The sequence below is a fragment of the Natrix helvetica genome (genome assembly GCF_964273705.1).
Source record: "Natrix helvetica genome assembly, chromosome: 3".
Taxonomy (NCBI): domain Eukaryota; kingdom Metazoa; phylum Chordata; class Lepidosauria; order Squamata; family Natricidae; genus Natrix; species Natrix helvetica.
In genome coordinates this window covers 46,899,061-46,924,539 of record NC_138549.1, presented here as the reverse complement: position 1 = coordinate 46,924,539, position 25,479 = coordinate 46,899,061, and the positions used below count along the sequence as shown (strand labels likewise).

The window sequence follows — 25,479 nt, the reverse complement described above, 5'->3', positions numbered from 1 at the left end:
TATTGAAATTGAACAATTAACTTTTCTGTAATAAATTTGTACAGCAAATGTAAAATCTTAATGTTTGCTTTGTTTTAAATATTACAGGTTTTTTTCTGGGTAAGCAAAAATACCTCCATTTTCTATTTGCTTTTTAAAATTGTTTTCATATGTACTTTAAAACACAAAGCAAGGATTTAAACCACACAGCGCTGGCACCAAAAGGTTAACAGGTTATGAAAATCACAGTACAGTTTAAAACTCTTTAGTAAGTTAATGATATTTAAAATGACCCCCACCTGGTTTTTTTTAGTAAAGATATAAAGTCAAGGTCTGTAAACAAGTCATGTTTACCTACAGAGTTATCAAGTTGCAACTACAAGGAGATCAGTAATAGAAATTCAATGCTAAACTGAGCTACACTTGGACACAAATTCTTAACCAACAATATGGTGTAGAATTATGATAGGTAAAGTATGGTTTGGCACCTTATGCTTCATGTAGTTAATTTAAAAAAAACTAAATTGAAATAAGTGCACCATCTTAAAATAAGAACATTATCCATAACACAAGCCATTTCTGTAGATGAAAGCAGTGAAATTAATCACAGTCTATGCAAGTTGGACCTCAGTTCTAAGAAAGCAAGAATATTAAAATGTACACCCATAAAGATATTAAAGTATAAGGCTCTTCTTCCCATGCCCTATTAGTAGAAATAATTTACCATTGACACAGGGACTTCTGGGCTAACCATTAACTACAGAGAATAATGGAATGTATCTTGTAGTGTAGATACTTGTTTCCTAAAGGAAAGCAACATTACCCTGAAAAAAATTTGGTCCTCTTAAAACTCACTGCAGTTCAGCCATTACAGACAATCCCTTGACAAATGCTTTTAAGAATTTCTTAAGTAGAGCTGAAACACACTGACAACTCAGAACAAATGTACCCTGTGTGTGTGTGTGTGTGTGTGTGTGTGTGTGTGTGTGTGTGTTCTTGGCAAGAATACTAGAAAAACCACACAGAGAGTACCTCTTCATTTTGCAATTTTATCAATGTAACGTATTTTGTGTAATGGTTCCCCATTACTTGTTTAGCATCACAAGACAACAAACCTTCAGTGCCAAGGGCAAAAAAAGATACTTCACTATTTACACTTTGGCTAGAAAATCCAGCTTACAAAGAGTTACTTATTTTTTGTGAATATCCTCATGACGTATAATTTTGTATGTGATCCAGTAAAATATGTTGAAGATGAGAAAGGCAAGTGGGAAGGCAGCTCGGGATATTGTATCAATCCTTTTGGCACGGTCCACAAATTTCTTTTTGATGGAATCTGAATCTTTTGGCATGGGAGGTGGTAGAGGATTGGGAGGTGTAGCTTTGACTGTGGTACCATCTTTTACCTGTAGGCAGTGACCCATCCCATAGCCACCAAAGTTAAATCGGCTGTCACGAGCTCCATCTTCTTCCTGAAGAAATAACAACCAACAACAAAAAATTAAGAGAAGTAACAAAAACAATCAATTTGACTAAGTTGCATTACACAGTATGCTTTTTGCTTTTAAGATGTCCTTCAATAGAATGGGACAACTCACCACAGCCAATTCACTGCAGGGCAACTTGGTGCAGGATAATTCAACAATTCAATTTATTTAAAATAATTTTAAGAATATTTTACTTTTTGTCATTTACATTTCATTATGTCCCTCCTTTAATTATTCTATTCCACCATTTCTTTAAAGTTAGTGTAACTCTTGTTCGTGGCAAATTGTCCCATAGCAAGTTGGCTATGGCAAATTGTCCGGCAATGAATTGGCTATGACGAATAATTGCCCATGGCAAGCTGTCCTAGACCCTCCCTTCAAGGGTCGAAGAGATTGGGTTTCTGGTTGTCCTACAGGATGGCTTTATGAAATATCTTTGCTTTGATAAGACCAATATATTTTGATAAAAGAACAGACAGATCATTTAAAACGATATTGTCTTCTTGATGAGTGCCAGGGATATAAGGGATGCTAATACAGATCTAATAGCCTTACACATGTGTGGCAAATGTACAGGTATTTTTCACAAATAGCTTGATTAATGTAGAGTTTAGCTAGAAGTAGATCTAATGATGATAAATTCCACAGAAAGCTGAAAATTTGAGTGTAATATAACTCTTTCTGGAAGATCTTTTTTCCATTCTAAAAGGTAACATGTTTATATAAAAAATACTATGATAAATCTGGAATATGTAGTTTTCTTCTAAACTTTTAATTATAGTTTTGAAAGACTGTGGTGAAGCAATGTTCCCAAGCTGCTTTCTTTTTCACATGCAAAAGGCAAACAGATCCAGGTCAAAAGATTAATTAAAGAACTAAGGAGTCCATGTTTTGTATTTTAAATTTATTTGCATGCTGTCAGCTATGGTAATAATTTATTATATGAATTACACTTCTGACTTTTTAGCTTTTCTCAAGAATGATGAGTTTCTGCTTTCCACAGGGTCGATTGAAGTTCCTGATGAATTGAATGATTAAAGATGGTCTAGAAAAAAATAGATAATAAAAGCTAACACAACTTTCCATCATCTCCTTCCTTTGCTTTATAAAAACATGAATTCTGAAAGTTCTGTACTACATATACAGTATTGTATGTACTATATATAATAATTATTATACCAGTGGAACAGTTTTGCTTCCTCCTTTATTCACAGAATTGTTAAGGATTTTGGAAATATTCAGTTACAGATACATACACTCCTTATAAAACTTTTTTCTATTGAAAAAATAAAGGTGAATTTTAATAGTTATTCTATCCATTAAGAAAAAGGATAGATTGAAATAATTATATTTTTGAATACATTACCTTATTACTAGTTATATTTTGAATGTTTCTGTGCATAAAAAAAAAACACCTAGATTTTGTGTCCAACAATTACTGATGTGCAAGCAATATGTTTTACATCAGGTATTAATAACAATATGATATAATTTACAAACCTGCAAATTGATAAGTATAGTGCAGGAATGTGACAGGAATGATCTATTTTTCACATTTTCATTTTGAATGACAAGGTGCTACTGATAGAGGGAAATGAAACAGTCCAACAGAGAGAACATTTAAACATTAGGACTTGGCTGTCTAGCTTTGGTTGAGCTATACCTTTATTTTTAAGACATACAGTATATGATAGAGTTTTGGATAGGAGAAAAGAAGTAATTCCAGTTCCATGGTTTTCAAAAGATTGGATACGAGGGAGCATAAATTCGACTTGATATTTGCCTTTTCCAGAAGAAAAGTGATGAAGGAAAGTCTGAAGAAACTTGACATTCAAGATGTCCTCATGTGTGGATAAAAGGACTAAAACTTCAAGGTAATGGATGAAGGCTTATTAAAGTCTCCACGGCTATATGGAGCAACCTAGCAGGCAAGAGTAGAGTTTTGGTTGCAAGCATCCAGATATGCACTAGATGGTATTAAAGAGATATATGATAGTGTCACGATTGGAATAGAGGTTCCCATACTTGATTCTGGGCATAACAGAAGTTCTGTTGAATGGAATGAAATGGGATGGAATGGAATAGGCTAGGATAGTGAAGGGGTATATGAATCAATATGAATTAATATTGGCTATTTGCTTTTGTTATGAATTGCTTATGTTACTACATAATTGTCACTGATTAAACCAATATTTGCTGTTTGCTTTGATATGATATACTGCTAGAAATCATTTATTAAGAATTAACCTTTGTTATTAGCTTTTGATTATATTATTGTATACTGTCTGAAATTAGTTGTTTTCTAGCATAGCAAATTGTAATCTTAATACTGGATGGCATTACTGCAAATGTTATCTCACTGCTGCTTCTCGCTTCTATTCTTGGCTTCAAAGCTTGGCACATTTTTGAAAACTAGTAGAAGAAATTATTAGATTGGAATATGAGGCCCCATAGATAAAGGAACCAAGCTAGAAGAAGAAATTGTTGCACGAGAATAATAGGCTGCATAGATAAAGGAACCAAACTAGGGAGTTTTCCTGGCTCATAAATCCTTAAAGTATTCTGCCAAAAAACAACTTGGCAAAGGGGCAGCCACCTCCTACAAAGGGCTATAGGATTTTCAGCATTGAGTGCCAAGACGGGAGTGCACCCATGCGTGTGCACGCTCACATGCAGGAAACCGGAAGAACAGCTGCCAGGCGTGCATATCTTCTGGTTTCCAGCGTGCATATGTGGACTGGCCACCTGGTTTTCCAATTTTTGGCATGCATGCATGCATGAAGACCAGCTGGCCAGCATGCATGCATGTGGTGGAAACCAGAATAGTGTCAATGAAGTGCCCCTCCCAGCCTGCCATTGAGAACAAGCCAGCACAGCCCCCCCTCCTGCCACTTCTGCCAAGGGAACACAACTGATTCCCAGCTGCCACTCCTCTTACCCTGGCACTGGACAGACATTCCACCCATGCGGACTCAGCTCCTGCACTGCTCCACTGCCCCAGAAGAGCAACAGCAGCAGCTGTTCCCCACAGCCGCTCCCCCACCAGGGAGCTGGGTCCTCGGCAACGTCTCTATGTGTGAGAAGCTGTGCTTTCCTCTGGTTCTCCTAGGGCAGCTCGTCACCCTGTGGGCAGCTCTTCCTCCTTCCCCAGCATCCAAGCCAGAAGTGGCAGTGCAAGAACCTCTGCCACCCCCTTGCTCCTCGCCCGGTTGCCCTTCCTACTGCTCCTGCCATGACTGGGGGTGAAGGGCAAGGGTATGGCAGCAGTTCTCGTGCCGCCGCTTCCACCTGGGATGCTGGAGGAGGAGCCACTGTCAGGGAGGCGAGCTGCCCCAAGAGGGCCAGAGGAGAGCAGAGCTCCTCAAAGATGGAGATGCTGCCAAGGGCCCAGCTTGCTGGCAGAGGAGGCTGGCTGGTTGCTCCTGCCCCTTGCCCTGTGACTGCAGCAGCTGCTGCTGTTCTACTGGGGCACCCGAGCTGGCCAGGCACTCTGGACCATGGCGTACATCAGTATCATGAGCTGGAGGGCTGGGGCCATGCAAGAAGCCCACTCAGGCAGGGAGTGAGGGAAGTCCTGGCCAACAGCTCTGCTCCCCTAGGAAGCGACCGCCAGGAGCCCCTCTTTGCGTCTTTGGGCATGTGAGCCATTGCCTGTTGCTCTTCTGGTTTTCATGTGCACGGGAGCACCAGAAACTGGAAGAGCAGCTGGCTGGAGTGCATGCACGTGCCAGGAAGATGATCTTTCAGTTTCCGGCACATGCATGCACATGGCCAGCTGTTCTTCACACACATGTGTGCCCCAGAAATCGGAAGATCATTTTCCCAGCATGTGCATGCACACTGAGTGGCTAGTCTTCTGGTTTCTGGTGCTCACACACATGTGAAGACTAGCTGGCCGGTGCACCAGAACCTGGAAGAGCAATGGGCGATGGCTTGCATGTCTGGAGAGATGCCTCTGCATGCCACTTCTGGCACATGTGCCATCACGGCCCTATACCATTTCAGACAAGTGGTTATCAGTGATGTGCGGTGAGGTTTATGGCTGGTGAGGCACTGATCCAGTGGTGGGTTTCAAATTTTTTTAGACTTGTGGACTTCAACTCCCAGAATTCTACAGTCAGGCATGCTCAGTTCCGATTTAAAGCAACAGCATTTGTTTTTCTCCTTTGTGAAAGAAGTTTCCTTCTTTCTTTTTCTTTTTCTTCTCCCTTCCCCTCCTTCCTCCCTTTCTCCCTCCCTCTCCCCTCTCTCAAACACACACACACACACACACACACACACACACACACACAAGTTGGATGGGACTACACACACTTTCCCCCAGCCCCGGAAGGATCCAGCCCAGCTTCATTGATTACAGGTTTGAAAAGGCAATGTGGCTCTGCCTGCAATCAAACCCTAACCCTTCCCTCCAGCCTTTGCCCAAAGCCCCGCACCAGGAGGATGAAGTTTGAATTCCCCCCCCCTACCTCCAAGCCACACGTACCTTTTTCAGCTGTTTCAGAGAGGATTTCAACTCTGCTTTTGCCTCGGGTCCTCTGAAGAAGTCCCGCCCAAACGAGCGCCCTCTACTATGAGGCAGCAGAACTGCGTGCCTCATCTACGTCAGGAATTTTTCGGTTTTTAACCCTTGCTTAACTCTGCTCGAGTGATCATAAAATGCCTAAAGTCAGATTGGATGAGGCATGCAGTTCTCCTGCCTCATAATAGAGGGCGCTTTTTTAGAGGCTTTTTTAACAGTTAAGCAGAGTCATCCACGGTGAGGCAGCAACTAGCTCAGCCTGACCTCAGCTCTCGCCTATTTCCTTTTACATTTTTTTTCTTTTCATGATGACAGTCGTGAGGCTATGCCTCCCCTGCCTCCCCTGACTGCACATCACTGGTGGTTATCCAATACCTTCTTAAAAACCTCCATTGTTGGAGCACTCACAACTTCTGGAGGCAAGTAGTTCTACTGATAAATTGTTCTAAATGTCAGAAAATTCCTCCTTAGTTCTAGGTTGCAACTTTCTTTGATAAATTTCCATCCCTTTCTTCTTGTTTTGCTTTCGGGTGCTTTGGAGAGTAATTTGGCCCTCTCTTCTTTGTGGCAGCCCCTAAGATATTGGAATATTACTATCACATCAACCCTAGACTTTCTTTTAATTAAACTAGACATACTCAATTCCAGCAACCGTTCTTTATGTTTTAGTCTCCAGTTCCCTAATCATCTTTGTTGCTATTCTTGGAACTCTTTTTGAGTGTCAACATTTTTTTTTTACATTGCGGTGACCAAACTAATTTGTATGTCACAGAAATGCAGATAGTTGTAAACAGTGGCAAATAAATAATAAGAGCTAAGCAAATCCCTGTAATTTAAGTTCAAATACAGAAGCCATGGTAATTAGTGATTCTAAGCAAGTCACTGTACTCACCACTTTCAGCATTACATATTTTCCAGTCATTTGAATATGAGTAGAATCTGTCTCTTATAAAATATGTCCTAACAATTATTTTATTGATTCATCCATCCTTAGCTTGGAATAATAGCTCATTCTGCAGTGAATGAAAACTCACATACTTTTAGGTATTGCTAGATATGTTGCAACTATTAATGTACATCTTCGTTTTCTTCTTCCCTTCCCAAATTTGGTATTATGGAATCCTATGTGGATTTACTATGTAAATCATAATTATTTCCTCAATGTAGCCTTTATTTTGAGGCATAGAAAATGTGACTTGGCATCTGCAAATTCTGCAATTTTCATCCATCACAATCAATTGTTCAGAATGTCTGAAATTGAAATCCATCTGTAAAGTAGGTTTGGAAAGAATGCTTCAGTTGTCAAGCTAATTCTTAGAGACTGTATATCATTACTTGCTTCCAGAAGTTATGGGTGCTCCAGCACTGGAGGTTTTTAAGAAGAGATTGGACAGCTATTTGTCTGGAATAATATAGGTCAGGGGTGTCCAAACTTGGGAACTTTAAGACTTGTAGACTTCAACTCCCAGAATTCCCCAGCCAGCCATGCTGGCTGGGGAATTCTGGAAGTTGAAGTCCACAAGTCTTAAAGTTCCCAAGTTTGGACACCCCTGATATAGGTACTCCAGCTTGAACAAAAAGTTGGATAAAAAGACCTCCAAGACCCCTCCCAACTCTGTTATTCTGTTACTATAATCCTCTTGCTATCGCAGTCCAGAATAAAACGACGTAGTCTCAATACTCACTCGGTTTCAAAAGAAATGAGGACTTTGAACTGAGTGCATTCAAGGCACTATCTATTTTATATTTAATTTCCTTACATTTGAACTGCTACGGAGAGCAAACAACTTTATCAAATACAGGGCTTAATTGAATTTGCAGGACAAAAATGCAAATACTAGTTTTTTGCCAAAGGACTCAGTAGGGCATCTATTAGGTTTCAATATTCGACCCTCTGGAATGACCTCCCCCCCCCCGATATTAGAATAACGACCGATCTCCGCTCCTTCCGTAAGAAACTTAAGACCCACCTGTTCAACTTAGCTGGCCTGGCCTAACTGTAGTCTTGTGTCCCTCTAGCCTGTATTTTAAATTTTTTGGGGTAGATTTTTTAGGTTGTTTTAATTTTTAACTATACTGTACAGCCTATCACTTAATCTGTTTTATTGGTATTTAAAAATATTTAAGTATTGTATATTGTTTTATTTGTAGTCTGTACACCGCCCCGAGTCCCTTTGGGGAGAGGGGGCGGTCTATAAATTTAATAAAATAAAATTAAATTAAATTAAATATATGTCAGCACAGAATAGAAAATGTGTTTTATTCTATTAGTACTGAAATAGGACCACATTCTGCCATATAGTCCACAAAATAGGGGCTCACTTAAATGAATGAAATATATGCCACATTGTGTTCCTGTGTGGTTTCCATACATTAAAATGGTGGTGGCTTCTGGGTGGATGGTGCTTTTAATTTGTAATGATAGAATTCATTAAAAAACATGTTGATATAAACTTTTTTTTGGGGGGGGGTTTAAAGGTCTGTAATTTAAACATTTGAGTGTTAATAATCTCTTGTCAATATTATATAAATATAACTATATCAAAATAATATTATGTATTACTGTACGTACGACTTATAACAATATAATAAAACACATTTTAAAAACTACTTAAAAATACATTTAAATTTGTTATCTAAAAGCATTTTTATAATAATTATGGCTGGTATATTGTATCTATATAATGTGAAGCAGAGTCAGACAAATGTTGGGAGACCGAGAGTCACATTTCTAATTTTTCCATCTCAGAAGTCTGCACAGAAGACTGCACAAACATTCCTACAGGCAGTCCTCAACTTACAGCAGTTCACTTAGTGCAATGATGGTGAACCTTTTTTGGCTTGCGTGCCAAAAGCAGGGGGAGCGCGGGGTGTGTGTGTCATGCACAGGCGCGCCATACATGCGCATGTTTTCCCCCTCTGCGTGCATGCACACACGACCAGCGCTCCCCCCACTTTTGGCGGTCTTTTTTTGCCCTTCCCAGGGTCCAGAGGCTTTCTAGGAGCTTGGGGCGAGCGAAAATAGCCTTCCTGCCCCGCTGGAGGCCCTTTGGAAGCTTCAGGAGGCTTCCCTGAAGCTCCAGAAGGCAAAAAACAGCCCTACGAACAAACCGGAAGTGACTTCCGGTTTGGCTGTAAGGCTGTTTTTTGCCCTCCGGAGCCTTCAGGGAAGCCTCCTGTAGGCTCAAGAGGACAAAAATGGTGCCTCATGTGCCCTGACAAATGGCTCCACGTGCCACCTGTGGCACACATGCCATAGGTTTGCCATCCCGGGCATAGAGTATATTTCTATGTGTATTTTACCATACTGCATGCATTTCTGTACTTATATTTTTAGTTACTTACATGACAAATTTCAGACAAAGTGGACTATTACTACATATGTGTATTGCAGCTTATTGAATTTACTGTATTATAAATGTTTGAATTCACACTGGGTAATTGCCTTAAATTAATTGACTGAATCTCTCCGCCACTCTCTCCTTTTCGTTCTGCCCGCCCAATCTTAAAGCAGTATGCTGCTTGTAAGGTGCACATGTTCAACAGATAAGCAACTTATCTCCCCAAATGTACATTTTTTTTTCAATTACCATCCTTTCTTGCAGAAAACAGCTCATCAATAATGATTGCTGCTGCAGTAATCTTTCAGTCATCTCAGTTCAAATGGCTGTATGTGGGTCACCCTGAAGGATAAGGCTGTGCATTCTTTATATAGTTAAATTTATGTCCCTGTCAAAACTGGCATCCTGTTGTTTCAAATGAGCAAAACAGTGTACTGAAATTGAGGTTAAAAATTAATTTCAGCAAGTTTCCATGCAAAACCTATCTCTGTATCTATGTTTACTAGCTGAATCTTTCCTTCATAGTTTGAATTCTTTATTTTCACATGGCCCTTCTGAATTTGGAAAGCAAATTGTTTTTAGCTTCTTCATAATCTATGAAAGAATTACTGTTAGTCCTTGATTTACAACAGTTCATTAGTGAAGTTACAACAGCACTGAAAAAAGTGACTTATGACTGTTTTTCACACTTACAACCATTGCAGCATCCTCATGATTACATGATCAAAATTCAGCAGCTTAGTAACTAGTTCATATTTATGACATTCACAGTGTCCCGGGTTATGTGATCATCTTTTATGACCTTCTGACAAGCGAAGTCAATGGGGAAGCCAGATTCACTTAACAACAGTGTTACTAACTTAACAGCTGCAGTGATTCACTTAACCATTGTTGCAAGAAAGTTCATAAAATGAGGGGAAACTAATTTAACAAATGTTTCATTTACCAACAGAAATTTTGGGCTCAGTTGTGGTCATAAGTCGATGACCACAATTGGTCATGTACCTGTACCTGTACCTGTATACATTTTCCATTTATTCTCAATGATAGACTTTGAATCTGTTTCAAAAGTCATGAATTGAACGTCTATGCTGTATTAGTCATGATTATTTAACATCAATGAAATTTAGATTTTTACCAGCAAGTTTCTTCTATGATTTTGATTACCTTCTTAACTTAAGACTCTTCTAAATTTCTCTTAGTACTTAGATGCTTAACTTAGATGATGTATAATTGTAATGACAGGTTTGAAAAGGAACTCCACTGCTATATGAAAGTCAACAATATTGAGAAAGATAGGTCATTCAGAGAAAGAGCAAATACAAATGGGAAATTGTTACAGGGATAAATCTATAATTTATGCCTGCAATGTGGATAGGTTAATCAGAGGCAATGAGTTTTGTTGTTTTGTAATTTCTTTGTTCTCTTTTATGATGGCCACTTCTTCTTCCTGCCATCTGCAAACTGCAGAAAACACTGCTTGGAAGAGACTGAGAGAAAGAGGGAAAAAGTTTTTTGTGATATTCAGCAATGGTTGTAAGTATGAACCAGTTGCCAATCATTTGAATTTTGACGATATGATCATGGGGATGCTGTGAAGATTGTAACTGTGAAAATGGTCATAAGTTACTTTTATCAATGCCATTATAACTTTGAATAGTCACTAAATGAACTGTTGTTAATCAAGGACTACCTGTAAATAAATTAATAATAAATAAATAAATAAATAAATAAATAAATAAATAAATAAATAAATAAGATAGACAATACAAAGATGAATTGCATGCATTTATTGCAACGCTTTGTGGGAATGACCTTGGGCAATGGGGAGGGGGATATGCTTAGGAAATGATCAGATTAGAGAGGGCATAGCCTGCAGCTACATAATGGGAGGAGAAAGAGGCTAAGAAGGGATCCCTCATTCCAAGCTTTCTGATTGGAAAGGCAATTGCAGATTTATATTTTCAGACTTGCAAGATTCTGTTAATGTAGTCTTACAATAAAATAGAATTAGATCATTTGCTTGTGTTTCCTGTCTAGTGTATCTGGAAAGGCTGACTTCTAGGGACAATAAAATAAAAGCCTCTATCAGGAGAGTAATTCAAGGAGCCTGTCAGAACCACCAGCTTTGGTTTCACTCCTCACTAACATTCTGCCATTAGTGGGGGAAGGGAGTGGGACAAGAGGGGGAAGCAAATGGTCAGGCTGCTGTATACTTTTTAATATTTTTTTATTTTTTGAATAAACACAAACAAACACCTTAAAATCATCTTCCATTACAAATTGTAGAAAGTGTGTCAATTGGTTACAAAGAACTTTCGTGCATCCCTTCCACAGTCATCACCTATGATTCATATCAGGTTATATATTTTACATCGAATATATTTATATATATATTGCTATCATCATACCTCATCCTTCATATGACTATAGCTGTTTTAACGTCCCTTTATAACAAACATTTCAAAATTTAAAACAAAACCACATAATGACATTCCCTTATCTATTTTCAATATCATCCAGCCACGTTATTCCTTTATAACACATTCAAAATAAAAATTAATTATGTTTAATAACAAAATTTTTAGACCTCTTTTCTTAATCATCATTTACAATTTATATCCAATTTCTCTTTTATCATGTCAATACAAATTATTACATTTTTATCATTATCAGTTATTTATTTAACATTAGTTTGACTAAGTTTAACTTACTTTTTCCCCTTTTTTCACCATTTAAAATTTATACCAAATTTCCTCTTACCAAACCAATAAATATGTATACATTGTTATCATTATCAATTATTTATCTAACTTTATCCATTATCACTACATTTTTAATGTAATGCTCTAATTTTAATTAAATTTAACTAGTGTTTCATTATTCATTTTCATATCTCAACCTGTGTCTTTCCAGTAATAGGTAGTACTATTTCTTTTGCCATTTGTGGAATTAGTCTTCTGATTATTTCCTTAATCAAATTTGTTTGGACTTCTCTTTGCAACTTGTTGCTTGTTACATATCTTGTAAAATCTCGCAACCCTCCATCAGATTCTTTAATCACCTTATCTTTGGTTATCAGTAGTGTTTTTGTCAAAGTTTCTCTCCTTACATCCATCAATTCTTCTCTTTTTTCTTCTTCTATACCTTGAAATCTGGAATAAAGCACCTTTCCATCCATCTTCCCTTTCCTTGTTGCACTCTTTCCATCTCCAACCACACTCAGTTCACTGTCAATATTCATGGTTACCTTGCCTCTTTGTTCATTTTTCCCTTGGGTTTTTAGGACTCTAGCCTCCACTTTTTCCATTTGCTGGATATCTTCCATTTTTCCATCAGGTTTTACATTACAATTTATATTTTCAATATTTTCCCACCTCTTCTCAATTCTCTGTTGTTTCTAATAATTTTTGAATTCCAAACATAATCTGTTGTAATGTTATGGTTTCTTTTTGATGTCATGCCATCCTTCCAATTAGTAAACACTGCCACTCTCATTTAAAAACAAATCTTTGTTTTCACTTCTTTCCAGCTACCAACAAGCATCCAAAGAGCACCTGTGTAAACAACCCATGCTCTTCTCCTTATTTCTTCTATAAACAAGCTGAAGCCTTTGAAGTGCAAGGTCAAAATGATCAAAGGGAAAAAAGAAAAAGCAATGTTTCCAGGTCTTAACCTCCAACCTCCAAGTGACAATGTAACTTCTTTTCCCTCTAAGATTACTACGCTCTTTATATTCCTTTTATATCTTCTTTATGTTTCAGGGTTAGAAGAAACAAAATTCTTAAATGAAACAAAATAAAAAGAAGAAATCCATCCCAACCAGTATTGTAGAAATAAAGGAAAAGATTTAATCCATAGGTAAAAAAAAAAGAAATAGAAGAAGAAAATCCGATACTTTCACTTTAAAAAGTAAAAAATGTTTACAAAACTTCCATCCATAGGAAAAAATAAAATAAAAAAGATAACACACTGTCCAATAATGCTTAATTTCGCCGCTTATTTCCTTTTCTTTACCAGTTTAATTTAACTTCAATCTTTTTTGGGCAGTCTTTTATAAAAATAAGATTTCCTCACCAGATGGACACAAATTCTCTTTCTGTTTTCCTCCTGTTGCGGAGCTGTCCCGACTTCAGCAGCTTGAGGCTGTGCTTATTGTCGCCGGCAAGAAGAGGTTCTCTTGGATCAATCAGGGACTTTGCAGTGTCCCTGAGATCAGCAAGATGTACTCTTCCCTGTCACCATCTCTTCGGGATGGTTTAGGTCCAAATGGACCATCCAGTGGCAAAAGTGTTGACTGCAATCTCGGCGCTCTGAGATCGCACGTCGTATCATCGCAATGTCAGCTCCTTTCTTCTTGTCACGATGTTAAAAAGTTTGCTAGACCTGAACTGCCTAAACTGACATTCAAGAGTTAAACTAAGAAAGCTTTATTGCGCAGGTCATAAAACAAAAAGTTCTTATCTGAAAGTGATTTATTGCGCACGCGTTACACATTCCAAAATTCCTCTCTTCTTTGTTCGCCTGCTAACTTGGCAGACGTAGCTTTCATTATCAAAATGTAACCAATTAGTTATTTCTGTTTCATTTACTTTTATTATTTTATTATTAAAGTTTGTTTATTAATTAGAATACTTTTGAAGACTTTTATTTTTCTCAATATCTCAAAAGATATGCAGAAGGGAATCAGCCACGGTCCATTGATCTCAGATTTCCCCAGGGCATTTTTTTTCCCCTGACAACTTGGTAGCAGAGGATGGTTGTAGCTGAGATGGCTACAATTTATGGCTGTATTTTCCCTTCATGCTATCTAAAGATAACCGACTAAGCCTAATTAGCAATGTCGGAGAAAAAGAAAAAAAAGAAAAGGAAAGATGGGGCGAGCACAGATGAATCAGCTTCCTCTGACAAGGAGGCCCCCTCGGACACAGAGAAGCAAGATCAAAACGTATTCCAGGAGCAACAAAGTGCCGAGCCAAATATGGGGGAAGGAGCTACAGGACGCGACATCCACGAAACGAGGTCAGTGGTTCCTCCTTCTAAAATATCTCCAGAAGATTATGAATTTTTGGGGGCCAAGCCAAAACTTCCCACTCTGCCGGAGCCACTCCATTCCCAGACCCTCGCAGATTATCAAACGATTGATGAATGGCAACTGCCGGCACAAAAAAAATCCTCCCACGCAGAAAGCAGATTTTATGAAATCCCCCCAGATGATGAGCAAGAAATGCAAAGCTATCTTGATCAAATAGAACGTTTCGAAAGATATGCTAGGGAGGCGAGAGTGTGTTTTGAAGAGATAAGGCGAAGTAGGAGAAGCTCCCCCATTCCCAAAATGTCTGAGGACGTCATCTTGTCTTCAAAACAACAGCCTAAGACACACCCCACAGAGTTCATTGGTCAATCAGAACAAAGAGACATGTACACGTCACCGAGGTCACGTGGTCCCTTTGAGTCAACTGAACTTCCGCATACGTATAGAAAGGTGAGGCAGCCAAAAAGTGAAGCTGCACTGCCATCTGCTGGCGAGGAAAAATTATTACAGCAAAAGATGAAGCAATTGGACCAGATTTTTAGAGATCTGTCTATGAGTTTTACAGAAGCCCAAACTTTGCCCCCAAAGGTTAAGTCTTCAACACCCCCTGGCGGCGTTGAATCCTCCCTAGATGGAAAAAGGCAAAGCCAAAGGCGAATTCGAGGAAGCCAATTTGATGTTGCCACGCAAAGGCCAATGATGCAACCCCAGCATCCCCTGGTTCAACAACCAGATTTGCAACCAGAGCAACAAATTGTTCCTCAGCAGGTATTCACAGTCACCCCCTTGACTGGTGAGTCCAAATTAAAGGAGTCAGGAGAGAATTATAAAGCCTGGGTCAGTGAAATTGCGCTCTTACTTCGAAGAGAAGGCACACATTCCATGATTTTTAATCCTCCTCCTCCACCGTGGACGCCTGCAATAAGAGACCTCGAAAACAGAGCAATCACGACTTTACTCATGTCAATGGAAAATGAGATCCAAGGTATCTTTCCACCTGATGCAACTGCCCAAGAAATATAGGCTATTTTGGAAGATTGCTACAGGCCCGTTTCAATTGAATCCTCATGTTTGCTCATGTCTGAGTTCCATGGTTCGAAGTTGAAACCTGGTGAACGAATTGGTGGACATTTGACCAAACTGAAAAGAATGAGAAGTGAATTGAGACAAAATGGCCATGTAATCGATGATATCCAAATGATTAGCATCATCATTAACTCATTGAATTATGAATGGAAAGATGCTGTTGCAAAGATTAACTACGTGCCTATTGCTCAACGCACAGTTAACCACGTTTGCAGACTTTTAGTGGAAGACGAAGCTATCAGGTTAGCTACCCCACATCTGCAACGGCCTCCAGCATCAAAGGCTCCAGCCAGACGTCCCTTCCGAGGAAGAGGCTACGCTCCAAGGATGCTAAAATGCTACACCTGCAACCGTGTGGGACATGACACCCGGGATTGTCCCCAACGAGTTCCAGCTCCCGTCACGTACCAGCCCAGAGGAACAGATTCCAGAGGCAGAGGTAGAGGCGGAAGACAAGGCCGTCGTGGTCCAAGGCGTGATTCACAAGCTCCACTTATGACACTGGCCATAACCAACGTTCCACAACCTGATCCAAAGTTCGACAGACGTCTTTTGTGGACTTTAGATAGTGGAGCAGCTGTGCACGTTACCCACAGAAGGGAACTTTTCACAGAGATGGGCGAACCAGAGCCCGAGTATCGAGAACTGTATTCCTTCACCAACCACAATTGCAAGGTCATGGGAAAAGGAACTGTTTACATTGAAGAACTCGATACACACATCCCTGATGTTTATTACATACCTTCAGCAACCAGTAATTTGCTTAGTCAAAGTCACTTGTCTAGAGATTTAAAGTTCCAGGTTCACCACCTCGAAAAAGCAAGTTACTTAGTTAAAGATGGTGATATTATTGCTGAAACTATGCTGATTGGTGGTGTTTATTACTTAAAGCCAAAGCCTAAAGGGCAAGCACAGGCAAGTATGCAAACTCCAAAAAGGCACAATGCAGACCCAGAGAGAGTTGTCCCAGAGAGAGAAAGCGTTACTGTGCCAAAGGCTCCTAAAGCCAACAAACAGAGAAAACAAAAACAGATTGCTCAGAGCAAGCCTGAGGGTCCTCATGAAACTGTTAATGTTGAGAATTCACTAACTGGTAAACCTTTGCATTCCAGGTGTATTCATAAGTGGCACAGAAGATTGGGGCATGCCAGTTTCCATGTTCTTAGAAAGATGCCGGAGTTCGCAAAAGGTTTGGATCTAAAGGGGTGTAAGGTGTTTTTGGATTGTGCAGTTTGCAAAAAGGCTAAATCCAAGGCGGCTGCAATTCCCAAACACGCTACACGCCGGTCAACACGCATTTTTGATTTGGTACACACTGACATAGTGGGTCCTTTCCCACCAACACTTGGTGGCAGAAAGTATTTTTTAACAATTGTAGATAATCATTCTAGATATGGATTTGTATATCCTATGAGAGAGAAATCCGAGACCTTTCAGATCTTTAAAGACTTTGCAGCATTTGTTTCTACACAATACCAAGTTCGCATCGCCAGAATCCAGAGTGACCGTGGTGCAGAATTCATGTCTCAGCGTTTCCAGGACTGGATGCGTAAGAATGGAATTCTTCATCAGACATCTGCTCCATATACACCGGCTCATAACGGAGTCGTAGAAAGAAGACAAGGGGTTCTACAAACCATGATGCGTTGTCTTCTAGAAGATGCCAATCTCAGTAACGCATACTGGGGTGAAGCAATCAAATATGCAAATTACATTGTCAACCGTACTTGGAGCAGTGTAATCAATCAAACTCCTTTCTACATGCTGTATGGCTACAAGCCTGATCTCAAGAACCTCCACATTTTTGGTTCATATGCTATGGTGAACACTCCCTTAAGTCAAAGAAGAAAGGGAGGTACAGTAGCAAAGAGACTGAGATTTATGGGTATTGATGATAATTCAAAATGGTACAAATTCATTGATACTAAACATGTGATTGTCATTTCACAATCTGCTAATTTTGAGGAAGACATTGACTGGTCCAGGATTCATTCCAATGATCCTGAAGATTATTTTCCTAGAGATGGTGTTCCAGATGCCACGCAGCCTGATGACAATTTGCAGGCAGATGTTCCTTCTACCAGCTCTTCACAACCTGATGTTCCGTCTTCGCAAGCCGCGGATGCTGATGCTAGCGACGAACGTGAGGACGAGGATGATGATGAAGAAGAAGAAGACTGGACTGATGTTCCTAGACGCTCCAAGAGGGCCACAAAAGGAATCCCTCCACAACGTTATTCATGGCAACTGACAAAAACACCAGTACCTTTGATTTGCAACGTTACTCTTCCTCCTGAGACATTCACACAAATCAAACAGCTTCCTGATTCAGAACAAGACAAATGGTATGATGCAATGCAGGATGAAATGGACAGTTTAAAGAAACTTAATGTATTCACACCTGCAAAACCTCCAGCAAATAAGAAAGTCATTGGCACCCGATGGGTCTACAGAATCAAGAAGAAACCAAATGGTGAGTCTTTATACAAAGCCAGACTGGTAGCTCAGGGTTTCGCTCAACGTTATCCTGAGGACTACACAAACACTTACTCACCAACAGTCAGAACTGAAAGTGTAAAAATTGCCTTAACCACTGCAACTATTCTTGGTTTAGAAGTTTTCCAATTTGATGTAGACACAGCTTATCTACATGCAGACCTAGATGAAGAGATCTACGTGAGAAGCCCTCCAGGATTCCGAAAGCAAGAAGGGGATACCTGGTTCCTGAACAAAAGTCTTTATGGTCTGAAACAGTCAGGTTTAATGTGGTATTTATGTCTTACTGACAAACTAAATTCAATGGGCTTTATTAAGTCCGAAACTGATGAATGCGTGTTCACAAAAAGATCTAACAATGCATATGAGATCATTCTTGTTTATGTTGATGATATTGTTTATATTGGTCCAAATAAGAAAATGAGTGAGATTTTTGCTAAAAGTTTGCAGAGATACTTCACACTAAAATCTTTAGGACACATTAGCACTTATTTAGGTGTTCAAATTGAAAAGACACAGAAGGGGTTTAGTCTTTCACAAGAAGAGAAAATTGACCACATTCTACATCATTGCAACATGAAAGATGCTAGCACAACAAAGACACCCATGCAAACAGATTTTCACAACTTAACACATGAACCAAGTCCTGAGTTCTAGGATCAAACACTTTATCATTCAGTCATTGGTTCACTATTATACATTAGTAGTTGGACCAGACCTGACATCGCACTTAGTGTTAATCTTTTATCACGACACGTAGGTAAGGCAACACAATTTCATTGGTCATGCATTAAGAAGTTGTTGAAATACCTGAAACACACTAAGCACATGAAGTTATTGCTAGAACCAACACACACTGATCAACCAAAGTTGATTTGTTTTGTTGATTCCGACTGGGCGAGCGACAAGAAGTCACGCAAAAGCACTTCTGGTTACATGATGTTCCTAAATGGTTGTCCTGTTTACTGGCAAGTGAGAAAACAGAGTTTTGTTTCATGTTCATCTACTGAAGCTGAATATGCTTGTGTTTCAGATGCTTGTAATTCTCTAACGTGGTTTGATGCTTTGATCACAGATATCTGGACACGTCCGATTCGACCAATCACCGTGATGGAAGATAATGTATCTGTGGTTTATATTTCTGAGTCACATTTTACAGGTTCTAGGTCCAGACACATTGACATTCGTTATCAAAACACAAAGCAATTAGTTAAGCAAGGTTTTGTTAAATTGCAATATGTTTCTACACATGATCAGATCGCAGACATGCTTAACAAACCACTTGCCGCAAATCAACATGAGTATCTGCGAAAGAAGATGTGCCTTAATTGATGATTTGATGACGTCAGCCCAGACTAGCAAAAGAAGGGGTGTCACGATGTTAAAAAGTTTGCTAGGCCTGAACTGCCTAAACTGACATTCAAGAGTTAAACTAAGAAAGCTTTATTGCGCAGGTCATAAAACAAAAAGTTCTTATCTGAAAGTGATTTATTGCGCACGCGTTACACATTCCAAAATTCCTCTCTTCTTTGTTCGCCTGCTAACTTGGCAGACGTAGCTTTCATTATCAAAATGTAACCAATTAGTTATTTCTGTTTCATTTACTTTTATTATTTTATTATTAAAGTTTGTTTATTAATTAGAATACTTTTGAAGACTTTTATTTTTCTCAATATCTCAAAAGATATGCAGAAGGGAATCAGCCACGGTCCATTGATCTCAGATTTCCCCAGGGCATTTTTTTTCCCCTGACACTTCTGCTGTATACTTTTATGATGGGAAATTGGAAGGGGAGAATTGATAGTTGAGGAAGAACAGAGGAATTTGGTTCATGCTGGCACTGGCATCTTCAAGGCTGTTTGCCCTGAGTATGGAATTTCACCAGCCCAAACACCTCAGGGTTTCTCATAACATTTTGGAAGCACTGGATTGACTTCGCACAGACTGACCTTGAGGGGAGGGCTAAGGGAACCAGGGGTTTTAGCTTCATGTTGGCATGCGGGAATTTTAGATTCCGCTTGAATTTACTGCAATCAGTATTCCTTAGTAAAAATGCCTTTTCACTTTTAATGGAGTCAAGAGTTTTACTTCCCTAAGGGATCAAACTGGGGCAGGTCTGACAGAGGCTATACATAAAATACCCACTTTCTCGTACCAGCGTATGCATTCGATCTTCACAGTAAGTAATCTAGACAACATTTTCTGGGTCAAGAATAATGACTTGCCTCAAGCACATAAAAGTGTGATATTGTTTTACCTGCATTTTAAAGAATTATGCTATTGATTTCCATTGCATAACTATAGTAAAGATGTAACATAAATACAACATGTGTGTTTGTGGGTGGGCATATGAAGAAATAAGAGTTATTAGTTGCTTGATATCAAAATATAAAGAAATCACAGTCTTTAAAACATCATAATGGAAGTTGTATAGAAAGTGATATTCTTAACAAGTTTAAAACAAGGGTTGGCAATCTTTTTTTTACAGACAGGAACTACTTCATAATATTGCTTTAATAAATAAATTGTTCTCCTGCAATACTATCAGTATCACACAACGTCTCATTAGTTTTTGAGGTCATTAAAATATCAGATGCCAGTGATTTTAAAAATTATTTGGGGCAGTAAAGGATGCCACAGATTTGAGGGGAGAGGTCTAAAAGGCATTTTGGTACCCCTAATGCTGCAATCTAAAGATAAAACATAGATGAATTGTCAAATCCCTTCTTAGGGCTTGAAACAGTGATGGCTGTGCAGTCTGCAGGACTATTTGGACCTATTCAGAGTCCAGGTATGTAACCACGTTTTTAAGGCTTTGTTAAAAAAAAAAAAGCCAACAGGATTGGGGCTATTCTAATCTCTGAGGGAAGAATATTCCATAAGGTGGGGACTACAGCAGAGAAAGCCTATCTTCTAATTTGTGCCATTTGACCCTCTTTGACAGATGGGATCTGCAGCATGCCCAATCTGTTGAATCAGACTGGATGAGTAAAAACTCAGGTCCTTCAGGTAGGCCTATCTCAAGCCATATAGGGGGTTAAAGGTGACAATCAACATCTTGAATTCTGTCCAGAAACACACTGGCAGCCAGTGCAGCTCTTAGAGTAGTGGTGTTACATGTGCAGTGTGCTGGCACCATTTATTACCCATGCAGCTGCATTTTGCACCAGTTGAAGTTTCCAAATGCTCTTCAAAGGAAGCTCCATGTAGAGCATGTTACAGTAATCTAAGTAAGAGGTTACAAGGGCATGGGTGATGGTGAGCAGGGCCTCCTGGTCCAGGAATGGATGCAACTAGCGCACTAACTGGAGATTTGTAAAGATTCTCCTAGCCACACTGCCATCTCCTCTTCCAGCAGCATAGGACCCCCAGACTGTGCGCTGGGTCTGTCTGCATTGTGCCACCCCATCCATAACTAGAGATGGAAAAACCTGGCCTCTGGAAAGTCCAAATACCCACAGATTTTGAAATATCTGACATTCAGTTAGCCTTGTATTGTGTCTACAATTAAATTATATTAATATTCTATACAATCTTGTGAAAAAACTTTTTTCCCTTCCTTCCTCTTGTTCCATACGGTGTTGCCTTCCCTTTTGGGACATTATACTTTAATTAGTAAAATTAAGGATGTAGGTGTTTTAAGAGTCACCAAATAATTCATTAACCTTAAAGTTGAGTAGTTTTGCCTACACGTAAACAACAGCAATCTGGATTAGTCTTGCCATACTGAAGAGACAGAGCAGCTGCTGGGTAATTGTAAAACCAGCATGAAAGTTGAATTATCTGACACATTTGCAAAAGCAGGACATAGCTAAAAGACAACACACCTAGTATACACTCAGCAATGATAAACCTATCTGCAGTCTAACACTGAAAAATAACAATATATTAATAATAATACAGCCTGTTTCCTTCAAGCTGGGATAAAGGTCCCTTGTAACATTATTAACAGTGCTGCTTTTGAGCAGTGATGAATAAGCAATTATACAATCATACAACTATTAACTTTATTTTTGCTTCTGTATTAATGTGAATAAAAAACAATACAAACTATGCAAAGGAGTTGATCTCACAAACAATTTATTGAGGCAAAAATTCCAGTTTCATGGAATTTCCACTAGACTTAAGATATTTTCTGCCTTTGGCAGTACAGGCAAAAGTCATCTCCATCTAAGCCAAGACAAGGAGTATAAAACTCAAAAAGTAAGCCAAGTTGACATATGAGGTAGAAAGTCCAACAAACATTTGTCATGTCTAGCAGTTACAGCACAGAAATAGACGACAACTAGCAAAGTACATACTTCTCATTTTATTCAAAATCATCTTTTCTCATGAAAATCATTTCATGGCATCTGCTACCTCTGTCTTTGATTAATTAGAGGGACAACTTTGCTCACATGGGTTAAAAAAGTTACTTGTGTGTATATTCTGCCATGAATTCTCTGTTAGCTGCATAGTAGCTGCAGATAACTGCGTAGTAGTAAGATTCTTGGGAATATGTGTACAATACTGCAATTGCTCTCATCTCCCTCCATCTCCACATGGTACAGAAATAGATAGTAGTGTATAATATGTTCATCAGTTCACCTTAAATTCATAGGAATCTAGTAATTCCTTGTTGGTGCTATAAAATAAATGATACAATGTTGTGTCCAGCAATGATGCTGTATTCCAAAACTGAGATGTTTCCAATTTAGAGAAAGTATAATAAAAAGGAGAGCAATAAGGGCTGACGAGAAGAGAGAGTTGAAACGAATATCCTTTCCTCACCCTGCCTTTTTCACAAAAAGCTTTGAATTCCCAGAGAACATCCTCCCTTGATACACCCTTACCTTTGTGATTATAAACAAAAAATGAACAAAATCTTCATTTATTCATCACAATTCTTCTGCAAATGATCATGTGATCATGCAACATTAAAACTGTAAGAAAACGAAAGACCAAAGAAGATGAATCAAGAACCCTTCGGTTTTCAGCGTGTGGTCATGCTTTTTCTTAAAAGTAAAAGGGAAAAAATGTATCAAAGATTATCAATAAGATGTGGTGCTTGAATTTTCCCTGTCTCCGACTTGGTGGTTCTTCTTTTCCTCTTTTTGTGTTCCTCTCCTTTGTATATTGCTTGGCTTTAAAGTCAGTCTTCCCCCCAATGAATATGGTAAATTTAAAGGGGAGAAATTATTTAACGTAGTATAACTGCAAAACAGCAACTAAATCCTTCCTCTTTCTTGAGCATTATGAAAGTTGAAACATCATCCATTCAGATGATACTCAGGCTACATCAGGGAAAAATTTCACCAAATCCTATTCATAGAGACACAGAGGGAAATTATATGCAATAAAATCTCGAATCCTTTTACAATCAGATGCCCTGTGTTTAAAAGCGATGGTGAGATGATAGTCAGACCAACCCCAAATCCATTGTAATATATACAGTAGCTAAAAATAAAGATATAGATTTATATTAATTAATTCTTAGGAAAAAAAGATAAATCAGACATTACAAATCCATAAATAATTGTTGAAAATCATAGACCTGTTTCTGGATTTTCTTGTGTTAACATCTGCCCTCTGAGTATAATAAATATTTGGAAATAGAGAATGCTCAATACAGGTAATCCTTGATTTACAACTGTTCATTTAGTGATCATTCAAAGTTACAATGGTACTGAAAAAAGTGATTATGACCATTTTTCACATACAAACATTGTGGGGTCCCCACGGTCATGTGAAAAAATTCAGATGCTTGGCAACTGACTCATATTTAAGATGGTTGACATGTCCCGGAGTCATTGATTGCTTTGTGCCACCTTCTGACAAGCAAAGTCAATGGGAAAACAGATATCACTTAACAACTATGTTCCTAACTAATAACAGCATTGTTTCATTTAACAACTGTGGCAAGAAGTGTCATAAAAATGGAACAAAGATCATTTAACAATTGTCTCACTTAGCAACAAAACTTTTGGGCTCAATTGTGGTCATACGTCAAGGACTACCTGTATTTCTACCCCTTTACCTGTTGGACATTTATTACAGAGTCTATTCACATATACGTTCATACAAATTCGATGTATCTTATATGAACATATTACTGTATTGTGCAAAATTAAGAATGCACAGTGCTTAGAGGCAAAGGTAGTAAAAGCATCATTCCACTCTTCTTTCCATGCATTTTGTCCCAAAGGTACTTTTTCAAAAGATAACTGGACTTTTCCTCGAAAATGTTTCACATGTCATCCAAGAAACGTCTTCAATTCTGACTGAGTCTCCAAGGAAAAATAAAGTCCAGCTGCCTTTTGAAAAAGAACTTTTGGGACAACCATGACGTGGATGACTGAGGATTTCCATAGACATCTTTATGCACTTATTATGCTTAGATCATATACCATCTCTACAATGTAGTCCATCAAGGACATTCATGAAGATGTAGGGAAAAGCAAGTGAGGTGTGTGTGTGTGGAACTCATTGCTGCCATAAGGGCTCTACAGTATGATAACTGTATAGTATACTCCCGCTTTTGGCAGGACGGTCCCGATTTTTAATAATTTGTCCCACTTCCCACGGCGTTTTTAAAAAGTCCCAATTTTTGGTAAGGTGCGCAACCCCGGACATGGCAAGAAAACACCGTGCAGCAGTTTGCAACTGCCATGCAGTGATTTCTACTATTACAGGCTCCGGAAGCAGGGGAGGTCCTTTGCAGGTTACTAGAACTGGCCGCCCGCAAAGGGCCTCCCCAGACTTGTTTTGATGAGTACAAGGCGCCCGCTCAAACTATTGTCAGTCGCCCCGGGTTCAGCAAAGCAAGCCTGGGGAGGTCCTTTGTGGGCAGTCAGTCCTAGCCGCTTGTTCCTGGTGCTGTGGCTGAAGTGAACCCCCAAAGCCCCTACCGCCACTAGAATAACTGCTGCTGCCGCCTCCTCCTCCTCCTCCTCCAACAGCACCACCACATTTGCTGCCCAATGCTGCGACTGAGGTGAAGCCGCCAAAGCTCCCACTGGCACCCCTGCCCATGGCAGCGGCGCCTCCCCCTCCGTTTAGAGCACCTGAGCTGGGCCCTGCGTTACCCCTGCCCCCTCCTTCTCTGCCATGCTTTTGAGGAGCCATGAGGCTGCGGGAGCCAGTAGGAAGGTGGCGGAGGGGGCGGGAGCAGGAAAAAAACGCCTCATGGCTTCTCAAAAGCACGGCGGCGGAGGAGGAGGAGGTGGCAGGGGTAATGCGGGGCCCAGCTTAGGTGCTCTGAGCAGAGGGGGTGGCGCCGCCGCCGCTGCCACGGGCGGAGGCACCAGCGGGAGCTTTGGCAGCTTAGCCGCAGCGCTGGGCAGCAAATGTGCTGTTGGAGGAGGAGGAGGAGGAGGAGGCAGCAGTTATTCTGGTGGTGGCGGGAGCTCGTCAGCATCTTCAGCGGCGGCCATGCCTCCGGTGAAAAAAACCAAAGATGGAGCAGATCCATGCAGATGATATCGCCGCAACATGACTGGAGGAGGAATTCTGGGAGTTGAAGTCCACAAGTCTTAAAGCTGTCAGGTTTGAAGA

At 39.5% G+C, this 25,479-nt stretch overlaps 1 protein-coding gene across 5 annotated transcripts in view; it reads right to left on the bottom strand.

The window, feature by feature from the left end:
* Positions 1-243: 243 nt before the first annotated feature.
* Positions 244-25,479, bottom strand: part of GLRA2 (glycine receptor alpha 2) — a 168,780-nt gene continuing 143,544 nt past the window's right edge. For all 5 annotated transcript variants that reach the window (XM_081948958.1, XM_081948956.1, XM_081948957.1 and 2 more), the window contains one exon: positions 244-1,451. In XM_081948958.1, the coding sequence (XP_081805084.1) occupies positions 1,170-1,451 (282 nt within the window). In that variant the 3' untranslated portion in view covers positions 244-1,169. The remainder of the gene's footprint in view (positions 1,452-25,479) is intronic.